This window comes from Lagenorhynchus albirostris, chromosome 1 (genome assembly GCF_949774975.1).
Source record: "Lagenorhynchus albirostris chromosome 1, mLagAlb1.1, whole genome shotgun sequence".
NCBI lineage: Eukaryota > Metazoa > Chordata > Mammalia > Artiodactyla > Delphinidae > Lagenorhynchus > Lagenorhynchus albirostris.
The window spans coordinates 143,131,289-143,143,452 of NC_083095.1; the positions used below are offsets into that span (position 1 = coordinate 143,131,289).

Here is a 12,164-nt window from a genome sequence, read left to right on the forward strand (position 1 = left end):
AGGAGGTCAGAATGACCCATGTGCTAATGGATTAGAGTTGGAGACTCAGTATGAGACTCTAATATTATTTCATGTTTAGTTTAATCTAGACACAGATATGTGTAAAGACACAAGTCAGTATACACACAACATATTTCCTTATTCTGTCAGCTGAGGGGGCCTGGAAGAAAAGACACCTCAGTAGCAGCAAGCACACCCAGTACCCAGATTTTGGTTTCTAATAGAATTCTCCAGAAGGAACCAGATCTCTTGGAGAAATGATTGCTTCCAGGACTAGGGAGGAGATACAGAAGATGACACTGGAGTATCTTGAAATGCCAGAAAATAAAAAGGAGCTGAAGAAAACCCTCCAAGAACCAACAAAATGCAATGATGGGGGTATGTCAAAGCGACCCGGGAGCCAACCGAAAGAACACCCAATAGCCAAAGCTGGAAAAAAACTGAGCAAAACAAAATAAAGTTGTATTGGATTATAACCCAAAATATGAAATAAATATACATGCGTTCATACTGATACAAATAATGACTAAAGAAAGAAAGAAATGAGGAGAATAGACAAATCTCCCATGCAGAAGAACTCCAAATAATTTATGAAGAAACTCCACCATGAAGGAGGGGGAGCATAACTTCCCACTCCTTAAGCATAGTGACTTGTTTTCAAAAAGGAGAGTATGGAAAGAGTGGGGGGGGGGGAAAGAGTAACAGTGGAGAAAATTGATAAATTCTCCCTCAACCAAGTGATCAAGGTCAACAACAACAGTGATGTTAGGATGACTGTATGCATCCTTGATATGATGTGACAAGAATGCCACTTCATCTTTGTGATCTTCCTCCCCAAAATGCATTATCCCAGTCTGATCATGAGAAAAACACCAAATTCCAGTTGAGGGACAGTCTACGAAATACCTGACCAGTACTTTTCAAAGCTGTCAAGGTCATCAGAAACAAGGAAGGTCTGAGAAGCTCTCACAGCCAAGAGAAGTCCAAGGAGACATAACATCCCTTGTGATGTGGGATCCTAGCTGGGATCCCGGAACAGGAAATAGACATTAGGGGAAAACTGGGGAAACCTAAATAAAGTATGAACTTTAGTTAAAAATGATATATCAGTATTTGTTCATTACTTGTGACAAATGTACAATAATAATACAAGATGTTAATAATAGAAGAAATTGGGTTTGGGGTATACAGGAGACCTCTGTACTCTTTGCAAAAAATTCTGTAAATTTAAACTGTTCTAAAATTAAAAGTGTATTTAAGAAAAGGCAAATGAAAATTATAAAATAGTTCAAGTGTAAAGAAAAGTTCAGAAAATAATTGAATAGACACACATGATGTACCTATTATCTTGGCTTAACGGATACTAACATTTTGCCCCGTTTGCCTCAGATCTCTTTTGTCTTTTCAAGAAATATAATTACCAACGTAGTTAAAATTACTCTCTATCCCTTTCCTCTCTCCTCATTCCCAGAGATAATGTCTGAAGTTGTTGTTTATCATTTCCATGCATATTTTATACTTAGGCTACATATGTACATTTCCATTAACAAGATATGCTATTGTTTTTGTGTTAATAGTTACATAAGCAGTAGCATGTGGTTATTTAACTTTTGCAAATTGCTCCTTCACACGATATTGGTTGTTAAATTCATCTATGTTGATCACTTATATCTAGTTCATTTATTTTGACCTCTGTATAGTATCCTATTGTAAGTCTAATGTACCATTTTTCATCCTTCCCCTGAGGGACAATTAGGGAAAGTTTTTTTACTGTTGAAGATAATGTTCCAATGAACACTCTTGTATGTGTCTTCCGGTGCGTATGTCAACAGTTTTTAGGGTATACTCTCTCTGAGTGGTATCGTTGGGTTTTGCGGTAGGTGCCTTATGGATATTGTCAAGTGCTCTCCAAAGTGGATGTACTAATTCATCCTCCCAGTAGCAGTGACTAAGAATTCAATTCCGCCATTCATCCCTGTGAACAGCTGGTACAGTCTAATTCTTAATTTTGCCAACCAGGTTGCTGAGTATATTTTCATGCTTATTGGCTGTTCTGGTTTCTTCTGTGAATTGCCTATTTATAGCTATTGCCTTTTTTGTACTGAGTTGCTCATAAATTTCCTACTGAATACATATTTAATTTGTTACAAAGGTAATACAAGGTTCTCAGATAACTTAAACCAATGATGTACTGAAGCGGGCTCATAGGGTCTCGCAAAAGCCAGTTGTATATCTCTTCAGAACTCTGTGCTCAGTGACCTCACATTGGTTGCTTAAATTAGCCATGGTGAAATATTTACACAAGGAAAATTGGCAAGCTCTACAAGTCAGGGCTCCCAGTACCCACCCCATGTAGCCTATTGTTGGACACACAAGCACACCAGTTATCTTAACCTCCACCTGACTCCCACTTGCTTCAACCATCTCCCACAATATGGTTGGTTTGAAAGCAGTCCCTGACCTTCTAACTTGACTTTTCAACCTATTGGAACTGGGCCTTGGACTTCTTTCAGGAGCTATTTCATCAGAGTTTCTATAATATGATACATGCAATATCCTATTAAACTAATACATCTTCAACTTTGAAGCTGTTCACTATTCGTTTAAAGCAAAGGCAGGCTCCTTCAGTGGCCATCACACACAGCTATCCAAGCCCAGAAGTAGACTCCAAATATCCAGTTATCATGGAATTGGAAGGGACCTCAGATGTTACCCTGCCGGCCTCTCAGTCAATCCAGCGCTTCTTTGGATGATTTCCCCAGCAGGTGTGGATCCAGTCTCTGCATGCCTACGATGATGAGCTCTTTCCCACACAAGGCAGTGCTGCAAGCAGAGCCTGAAAGATAATGCTACTTATTTGTTTCTACTGGAAAAGAAGAAACATTCTTAAAAGTAACTGATATCTGCTTTCCTTCCCATTGGGCTAGCTCTGCCCACTGGAATTACCTGGGTCAAGTCTTATAGTCATTTTCCAGGCATATGAAAACAGAAGTCACATAAGACTTCATGTCTGTATGTCTTAATCATTCCCCAAGGGATACAGGAAGCATCCCTTTCCCATTCTTGCCCCTGTGTCAGTATGGAGTTCTCTTGTTGATCAATGGTCCTCCACGGACAAATGTATAAACAACCTGATTCTCCACGTGTGGTCTCCACACTGCAGAGCAGCAGACATCTACATAACTTTAAGATCTCACTTATTTGTAGTGTGTCCATGAGGCCAGCAACAGAGTTTGGCACTATTAAGGAGCCTGACATATGGATTTTTTTTTTGCTGAAGAAATGTACCAATATATTCTATAGAATAAGGCTCCACTAGAACTTAGTGTCCAGAAGAGAACACTTTGCGGGAACATTCTCAGTGATCAATGAGGAGATTATCCCTTTTGTGGGTCACCCGTGGCCACTTGGCGTAGCCCCTGCTGTGGTGATATTTTTGCTTGTCTTTCCATACTTACATTCTTGGAATACATATGGGAATTAAGAACTGCTGGGAAAAAAGTGTTCTGCTCTAAGAAACCCTAATGTGTGAAAAATCTGCATTAATAAAACAAGTTAGGAAACAATTATTCCTTGAGTCTGGCTTCTGTTGCCTGTGCATTGATTTACAGGCTATTAATTATTTGAAAAAGAAATTAAAGGTAGGAGCTGTAGTATGGGATACCAAGGTACCACTCTCAATTAAAAACCGAAGAAAGAAATCATGGTATTTTAAGAAGCAGAAAGGTCTACTCCAATATGATCATTTCACAGAGGAGGAAACAGGTAAAGCTACCTTCACAGAGTCACACAGCTTTGCAGAGTGGGGCAGAGCCGCTTGTCACCTTTTGGCATGTTGCTGATAAAACATCTCAGAGCTGGTGGCATTAATCAGAGTGAAGAGAAATTTTGATTTAACCCCACTTTTCAGGTACTTCTAAGATGCATTTCAAAGATGAAGAAGCATCTTTTGTGCTTTCTACCAGCCAAGGATCCTTAAGATTGAAAGTTAACTACGTGGAAGAGTAAAGATGGCACAGCCATCTCAGAGATCCAAGTGAAACAGACAAGTGAAAAAGATGGAGCTAGTACAGCGCTCCTGGTATTGCTTACTTTCCCACAAATTACTGCGAGGAGAGTTGAATATGCCTCACCCTCAGGCTAGTGACTGTTTGTGGAAGGCTGTGCAGCAACAGAAGACTTCCAGCTTCCACCTTGGATCCATGGCGAGCACGAGGGTGCCTGTCACTCCTGGCCCAGGCCTGGGTTTTCCAGGAACTTCCCTTACTGATGTTACACCGGAACATGGTTCTGGAAGTAGTCACAAAAAGATGTCCCACTGTCCCTGTCCAATGTGGAGGTTTCTGAAAACTCCACTTTGCTTTTAAAGTATTAGGGAGGAATGTAGCACTTGCAGCCCCGTGAGCTGGCTATCTGTGCACATCTAAAATAGAAAACTCTTTTCAAGCTGAGTGTAAACAGATCTCAAGGAGACTGGGACTCACCTTGCTGTGGCTGTGCAGAGACTGGAACCATCTAGAGATCCCTTGTCTCTTTCCTGCCCCCGGATTGCTTTGTGGAGACCCCCTTGGTGGCTTCTCCAGCTAAAGCCCTTCGCAGGAGAACTTAGGCAGATGTATCTCTGAAAGTGTATTGATTTGTAGAGACAGCTGTGGGCATGGAGGTTGGAGATGAGCTCTACTAACTCACATAATAGCAAAAATGGAAAGCATTTTGCTAAGCTTTTTTAGAACAGCTGCAAAATTTCTAAATTACATAATGCACTCTTTAAAACTTAAAATTCAGATATGATTACACACAATGAAGTGCATCCATCTTAAATGTACAGTTCAATGTGTTTTTGATGAATACACACACTACCACGCTTTTGAGGCTTATCTATGTTTTTGTATGTATTAATAGTTTGTTCCTTTTTATTGGTAAGCAGTAGTGTGTTGAATGGCTATATCACGATTTGTTTGTCCTTTTCCCTTTTGAGGTACATTTCGGTTGTTTCCAGTTTTTTACTATTATGAATAAAGCAACTATCAACATTCCCATACAGGTCTCTTTGTGGATATATTTTCATTTCTTTTGGTTAAATAGCTAGGGGTAGAATTGCTGGATCATGAGTTAGGTGTATGTTTACTTAACCTTATAGGAAACTGCCAGACAATTTACAGAATGCACTCTTAATGAACCTGATTACCTATGGAGTGAATTCTTTGACATTGTTTGTTTCATGATTTGTTTTTGTCTTGAATCGCATTGATAGGCTATGGGTACATATTCCTTGAAATATATCCTTAAGGGTAAGACCTTGATTAACTATACAATTTTAGTGGTTCTTTAATGCTTCTGATTTGTTTATACAAACAGCTTGGAATCTAGAAGAATCATATTGGAAAGCTGGGATGATCTCTTTCATGAATTTCTCCCATATTTTTCTTTCTTATCTACTTTAATATTTTATACATGCAAAAATATGTGTAACATATGTGTTAGTTATAAAGCATAATTATAAAATGGAAATCTGTAAATCTACCACCCCATCTGAGGATGAACATATTTCCAAGAACATTGCATGTGCCTTTGGGGTTCTCCCCACTTCCTCCCTGAAGTAACCAAGGTCTGGATTTTGTGCTCTTTATGAATCCTCTTGCTAAGACAAAAACAAAAGCAAAACAAAACAAAACAAAAATATTTTATCATGTATTTGATGGTCTTGCTTTAAAATTTGCCTCATAGTTTTTGTTTTCCCTGCTTTTAAGAGCTTTATCAGAATGGTATTATGTGTATAGTTTTTCGGAACTTACATTTCTTTACTTAACATATTGTTTCAAAGATCTGCTCATGTTGTATGTGGCTGTAGTTTATTCACTCGCTGTTGAATGACATTCCTTTCTGGGAATATATCACAATATATTGTATTACTTGTCAACTGTCATTTGTGCTGTTTCTCATATTTTTCACTTGGTATATATTACATTTGGTGGGGGGGATCTGGTACATTTAGCACAGTAATTTGAGATATAACTCTTTTCAAGTAAACAGTTTTTATAAAGTGAAAATGACCAACCAGTTTCAGTTCCAAAGTAAGGGAAATTTATAAGATACCTGGGGAAAATTGCATAAAACAAAATGTGTGATGCATTGGCAGTGCAGTTGTAAAGCAAATACTCCAATTAATGTTTTACTACCTGATTTTATTTCTAAGGTTGAAAAAATAAGCTTGACTTTGGTATGTAGAATGTAATAATTGAAGAAAATGCAAATCACCTTCTTTGCGTAATCAAGGTAGAGCTGAAAGGCAACCTAAATTTTGATTTTTTTTCTAAATATTAAGCTATATGATAAAAAACATTTAACTTCACTGTCTAAAATAATTTAACCTTATTGACGTCCTAGCACTTAAGGAAAAAAAACATTTAAAAAAATCACAAATGAAAGCTCATTTTGGTTAAAAAAAACCCCCTACAATTTAAATAACTGTATGCATTTCTCTTTATTCCATATACCCCCTTATGTTCTCAGGGACAACTGAATGAATTTACTAATACTAAAATATATATTGTGTAGTATTTAAAGATCTTATATTAGCATCATTCTTTTAAAAAATCAGCTCTAAACTTTTGTCTTAATTTACAAGTATGTATTACAAAATTCTGAATATTAAATATAATGAAAATATAATATTGATATTCTTTTACATTTAATTGCAGAATGGATCTGTAGGCATTGAAACCAACCTCATATAGGGAATTGTCTGAAGAAATATTTAAAAATTAGTAGACCAAATTTTAATTATTCATATGGTAGTGCCTACTTTTAAAATGATACATGCTAAATTTAAATTTCTTTTTAAAGATTCAAATATATTTCTTTCTTTGCTAATGTCCAGGAATATCTAAAACTGGAACATTTTATTTAAAAATTCAGCTGAATTTCAGTTAAACAAAACAATCCCATATGAATGACTTTCTTAAGTAAAAAAAGATTTATTTCCCTTCTATCCAACTGACTTACTGAATTGAGCTAAAAATTTCCAAGGGGAAAAATGATCTAGGGAATAAATATAGGGGGAAAAGGGCTAGGTTTCCATTATAATAGCTTTTGACTTGTTTTCAGCTCTTAATTTAAAAAATTATTTACGAACGATGGGATGCATAATGTAACGCGGAAACCTTTTACAATTAGAGTAAAAAAAAGAAAACTACTTTCCTTTGGAACAGATCCCCTCTTACCAGACAGCCTGATTGTTTATGAGACTAACACTTCTACTCAATCTCGACATTCACAACTCTTTGTTAGCCATCTTCTTTTTACTTATTATTGACAGCAATTAGCCTGAGTCATGAAACCGGACCACATTAAAGGCGACACGTGGTCCAATCACTATTTTTAAAAGTCCACGTATTTCAAACTCCTCTCTCTAGCCATTGCGGGGCTGTTTCCCGCTTTGAGGACCTGGTCTCCGCAGCGTTATTCATTAGATGTCAGTCCTAGGGTAAGTCTCTCTTTGGGGAAACCTCTCCTTGGGCACATTCAAGAAAACCACAGAGGAGACTGGACTGGAAGTTTCTAGTCACTTACAGAGCGAAGGAGGCAAGAGAGACGTGCCCGGGAGGACCCGAGGCAGGTGCGGGTGGGTTTCCGCAGTGACCACTCATTGTGCTTGTGTGAGGCGTGTTCGCCTGTCTCGAACCCAACCGGGAGACCCGTCTCGGCCCCGGTCCCCCCACCCCTTCCTCGGGGAACCCCTCGGACACGCCCCCTAGCCTCGGGGCCCCCGGAGCCCCGCACCGTGCACGCGCCCTGGCCGCTCCCCTCAGCTGTCCACGTGGTGGAGCCAGGGGAAGCGCGAATCCGCGAGGATCTCTCTGGACCCGCCGCGGGTCTCGGAGGCCGGGCCAGCGCTACCCAACCCGGCCGGCCCCCAGTCCGGGCCCCCATATTTCCTCTCCCGGAGGGAGGGAGGCGACACTCCGCGGGCCAGCCCTCCCCGGCTCCTGCCGCGCCCCCTGGCGGCCGCCGCGGGGACGCGCGCTGGGCACGCGGGGCAGCCTGTCTGGGCTCCCCTGCCCCGGCTCCGGGCCCCAGCGGGCCGTCTCCCATTGCTCCCGGGGCCGAGCCACGGGAGCCGCGCCCTTCGCCCTAGCTGCCCGCGAGCCCTGGAACTGTGGGCTCCCCGATGGCGACAACGTGGCTGCCCCAACCTTGCGCGAATGTGCCCACTTAGTAGCCTGGGGGTCTCCTTTCTTCCAGGTATGCCCCTCCCGCCACGTTCGAGCTTTCCAGCAGGCTGCGAAAAAATGCCGCATGCACGCACTTATTTATTTCTTTTGCAACAGCTGCAAGAAACAATGAAGCTTTTCAAGAACTGGGGAAACGCGTTTTCCAGCCTTGCTGTTGTTGTTTTCAATGAACCTCTCGGGCCCCGCACTCCCCGCCCGCCCCCACCCCCCACCCCCGCCCCTCCTCCCCTCCCCTGCTAGCTCCTCCGCTGTGCCCGGACAGGCGCCTGGGGCATTGTTTTTGGAGTCTTGCGGGAGGGGAGGGCGCGTGCAGGGTGGCCGGCGCAGTGCGGGTGGGGGCGAGAGCGTGTGGGCGCGCGCGCGTGTGCCCGCGCGGGCAGGGGGCGGGGGCGGTGCTTCGCAGCTTCGCATCCCACGCTCGGGCTCCGCTCCGCACTGCCCTGAGATCCCAGGCTCCGGCTCTTGGCGCGCGCCGGCCTGGGCCGGGCCCTCCGCGCGCCGCGGCTGCGGCTGTGGCCGCTCCAGTGTGCGCGCGGGCGGGTGTGCGCGCGGGCGAGTGTGCGCGGCCCCGAGAGCGCGCGCGCGCGAGCCCCCAGTGTGTGGCAGCGGCGGCGGCAGCGGCGCGGCGAGGCTGAGGCTCTTGTTTACCAGCATTAACTCTGCTGAGCGGAAAAAAAAAAAAAAAAAAAGGAAAAAAACCCGAGGAGGAGCGAGCGCACCAGGCGAACTCGAGAGGCGAGCGAGAGAGAGGGACGCCGCCAGCGAGCCTGCCCCCGGCGCGCCTGTGCCTGGAGGTTGCAGACCCTCGGCCCCGCTCCCCGGGCCCTCCACGCCCCTCCCGCGCGAGGGGAGCTCCACGGCGCGCCGCGCGCCTCGGCTTTGACCTTCAGCGAGCCGGGGCCCCCGCGCGGAGCCGGCGGCGGCGGCGGCGGCGGCGGCGGCGGGCGGGGGCCGGCGCGGGCCGGGCGGCGGCGGCGCGGAGCCCGGGCGGCGCGGCGGGAGTGCTGAGCGCGGCGCGGTCGGCCCGCCGCTTTGTGTGTGTCCTGGATTTGGGAAGGAGCTCGCGGCGGCGGCGGCGGCGGAGCTGAGGGAGGAGGCGGCGGCGAGCGGAGCCCGGAGGAGGAGGAGGAGGGGGAGCCGCTCATTCATTTTTACTCCGTATTTCTGCCCCCGGTCGGCCTCGCCCGCGACCCGGACTTCGGGGCAATCTTGCGAACTGCGTCGCGCCCTCCCGCCGCGGAGGCTCGGGCGTCGGACAGCCTCCTCCTCTGTCTGGGGCCGGTTTTGTCCTTCCTCGCCGAGACGGATTTGGGCTTTGCCCCCTTTCTTTGCAGTTTTTCCTCTCTCCTGTCTCTTTGGGTTTGAAAATGGAGGCCGACGACGCCGACAGCCCGCCCCGGCGCGCATCGGGTTCCCGACTCCGCCGAGTCCTCGGCCGCGGCTGCCGGCGCTGAGGGGCCGCCCAGCGCCGCCGCCCGCCCCGTCCGCGCAGCCCCGCGGACCCCCGGCCGGCGCCGCCTTTGGAATATTGTTGCCTTCGCCCTTGTTTTTGGAGGGGGGGGCGAAGACTGAGTTTGAGACTTTTTCTTTTCCTTCCCACCCCCCTTTTTTTTTTGAGAAAGGGGAATTTCGTCCCAAATAAAAGGAATGAAGTCTGGCTCCGGAGGAGGGTCCCCGACCTCGCTGTGGGGGCTCCTATTTTTCTCCGCCGCGCTCTCGCTCTGGCCGACGAGTGGAGAAAGTGAGTATGTGCCCGCCGCCCGCGGCCACTGCGGGAACTTTTCCTCTGAGGGGCTGCGCCCTGTTTGCGAAACACGAGTTGCCACCGTCGCAGCTGTTGGGCTCCCGATCTCGGGAGCCGCGGGGCGGGGCGCCGAGGGGCTCGGCCGGAAGGCCGGAGGGGCCCCGGGGCCCAGGCTCGTTAGTTTGGAGCCCCGCGGGCCCCAGCTCAGCGCATCCCCACGTGGGAAGGGCCTCGGTGGCTTTCTCTTTCGCTGTCCCTAGAGCCCTGCCCCGGGGGTCGGCTGTCTCCGCAGCGCTCACTCCCGGGCGGCCCGCGGGCTCCAGCAGGGAAGTTCGCGCCCGGCTTCCCGCACCACGCGCCCCTCCCGGTGCGCGGGGTCGCGCACCGCGCAGGCGGCGGTGACAGCTCGCGCGGCCACCTCGCGGCTGGGGCAAACTCGGTGACCGGTGGCGGGAGCGGGCAGCCTGCTGGCCTTTGGGGGTGCAAGGTGCCCTGGAGGAGGTGCCTGGCGGAGAGGCTTCGCAGCCCCAGAATGGGTTTCCAAACATTCCAGCGCGGCCTTCTGTGGCCCAACGCGCTTTGTTCCTTGGGCTCTTTGGGTTCCTGGCCTTTCATGTCGCTTTCGCCGGACCCGCGGTGGGTCGCTAGTCCCCGGCTTCCCGGGGCTGCTCAGTGCTGCTTGGGGGTGCGGGGAGCGTTCCCGCCTAGGCCCCCCACGCCTCCACGAAGCCCCTGGAAAAGTGCGAGGTCGGGGGCCCTGCGTCAGTTGGGCTGTTCCGGGGAGCGCGTCCGGACCCCCAGTTCAGAGGGTGCTGGGAGCTTCTCCCAGTTTCTACCGGCGGGTGGACGCTCTCCTCCTCCTGGCAGGGCTAGGGGTGGTAGGGCAGCATCCGAGTGTGCGGGAGTGGGTGTGTGGTCGGAGCCGACTTGCATTTCCATACACGTGCTCGCAACGCGGGGCTGTAGCTGCAGCCACACGGCCGCTCCGGGCCCTGGCGAGAGGTGTCGTGCGTCGTCGTTTAAGGGGCGCCAGGATCTGCGGCGGCGGGGGTGCGGAGGAGGGTGTTTTGTTTTGCTGGCGCGCAACCTTGGGCTGGGTTTCGTGGCCAGAGTTTTGTTGCATTCCCTCCCCCGCTGCCCCGCACTTCCTTTGTACATAGTTAATAAGCAATATCGCTCCACACGCCGTCGCCTGCAATCTGATAGCTTTTGTTTTGGTAGTGTCGGGTAGGGGTAGGGAAGTGCGGGGAGGGAGGGAGTGAGAACTTAGGGCCCCGCGGTGTGTGGAGGGAGGAAAGGAGAGAGTCCTGTTCTTCTCAAAACATTAAAGTGAGGCTTACTGATACATTCGCGATGGCAGGGTAACTTGAACACGATTAAAGTTTAAATGCAGCCACAGAACTGGGGCTAGGAACGACGAGGGCGTGTTGGTGAGTAATGCTTGCCGAGGGTATGCAGGTGGTGCCAATTAACTTTGAAAAATCACGACGGAGCCTCGAAGAGTGAGGGGGGGAATCGGGAGGCAGCGGGGGCTGTCTGTCCCCATCATAGGGGCAGTTCGGAAAGGCTGTTCCTGTAAACAAACCCTTCTTAAACGTTTTGTAAGAAATGAGTCCATGATGGAGTAAGAGCAGATTTTTATAGAATTAGCGTGTTTACTTCATGGAGTAAGACTCTGATTGAGTCCGGACCTTCTACAAGTCTGAACTCTCCTGTTCTTTGTTTTCTAAACTTTCCTCTGGCTGGATTGGGCGAAGGGCTTTCGGCTCCCTTCTAAGGCTCGCAGATGGTGTTTGGGGGGACAGAGGAGGGTTTCTAGCCTTTAAAAGCTAAATATAGCTTAGGAGACACAGGAGAGTTAATCCATTTTACTACAGCATGTGGTTGAACTGTGTCGTGTTTCTAGTTTTATTGTTTAATGTTAGTAAGTTCTGAAGTTCACAACAGCAGGAATGGCCTTGCTTCTCCCATGCAGGACTCCGGCATTTTAAAATAGGATATCAAAAAAAAATGTAAAAAAATAGGGTATCATGTTTGGAGTTCTTCGTGAAAAATATCTGGGCGAAAGGTGGTTTTTTTCCCTGAGAAAACAGGAGGGGTAGGGGCATTTTAACATACTTTTATAGTTCTAGATGCCAAAGCTTTGCTCAAGGGTCCCTTGAAAATGGTTGGTTTCTGAAAACTTG

The 12,164-nt window shown here is 47.7% G+C and overlaps 1 protein-coding gene across 2 annotated transcripts in view; it reads left to right on the forward strand.

Annotated features, from left to right (window-relative positions):
* The first annotated feature begins 9,266 nt into the window (after positions 1-9,266).
* IGF1R (insulin like growth factor 1 receptor) overlaps positions 9,267-12,164 on the forward strand; it is a 308,185-nt gene continuing 305,287 nt past the window's right edge. For both annotated transcript variants that reach the window (XM_060155809.1, XM_060155813.1), the window contains exon 1: positions 9,267-9,975. In XM_060155809.1, coding sequence (XP_060011792.1) covers positions 9,882-9,975 — 94 coding nt within the window. In that variant the 5' untranslated portion in view covers positions 9,267-9,881. The remainder of the gene's footprint in view (positions 9,976-12,164) is intronic.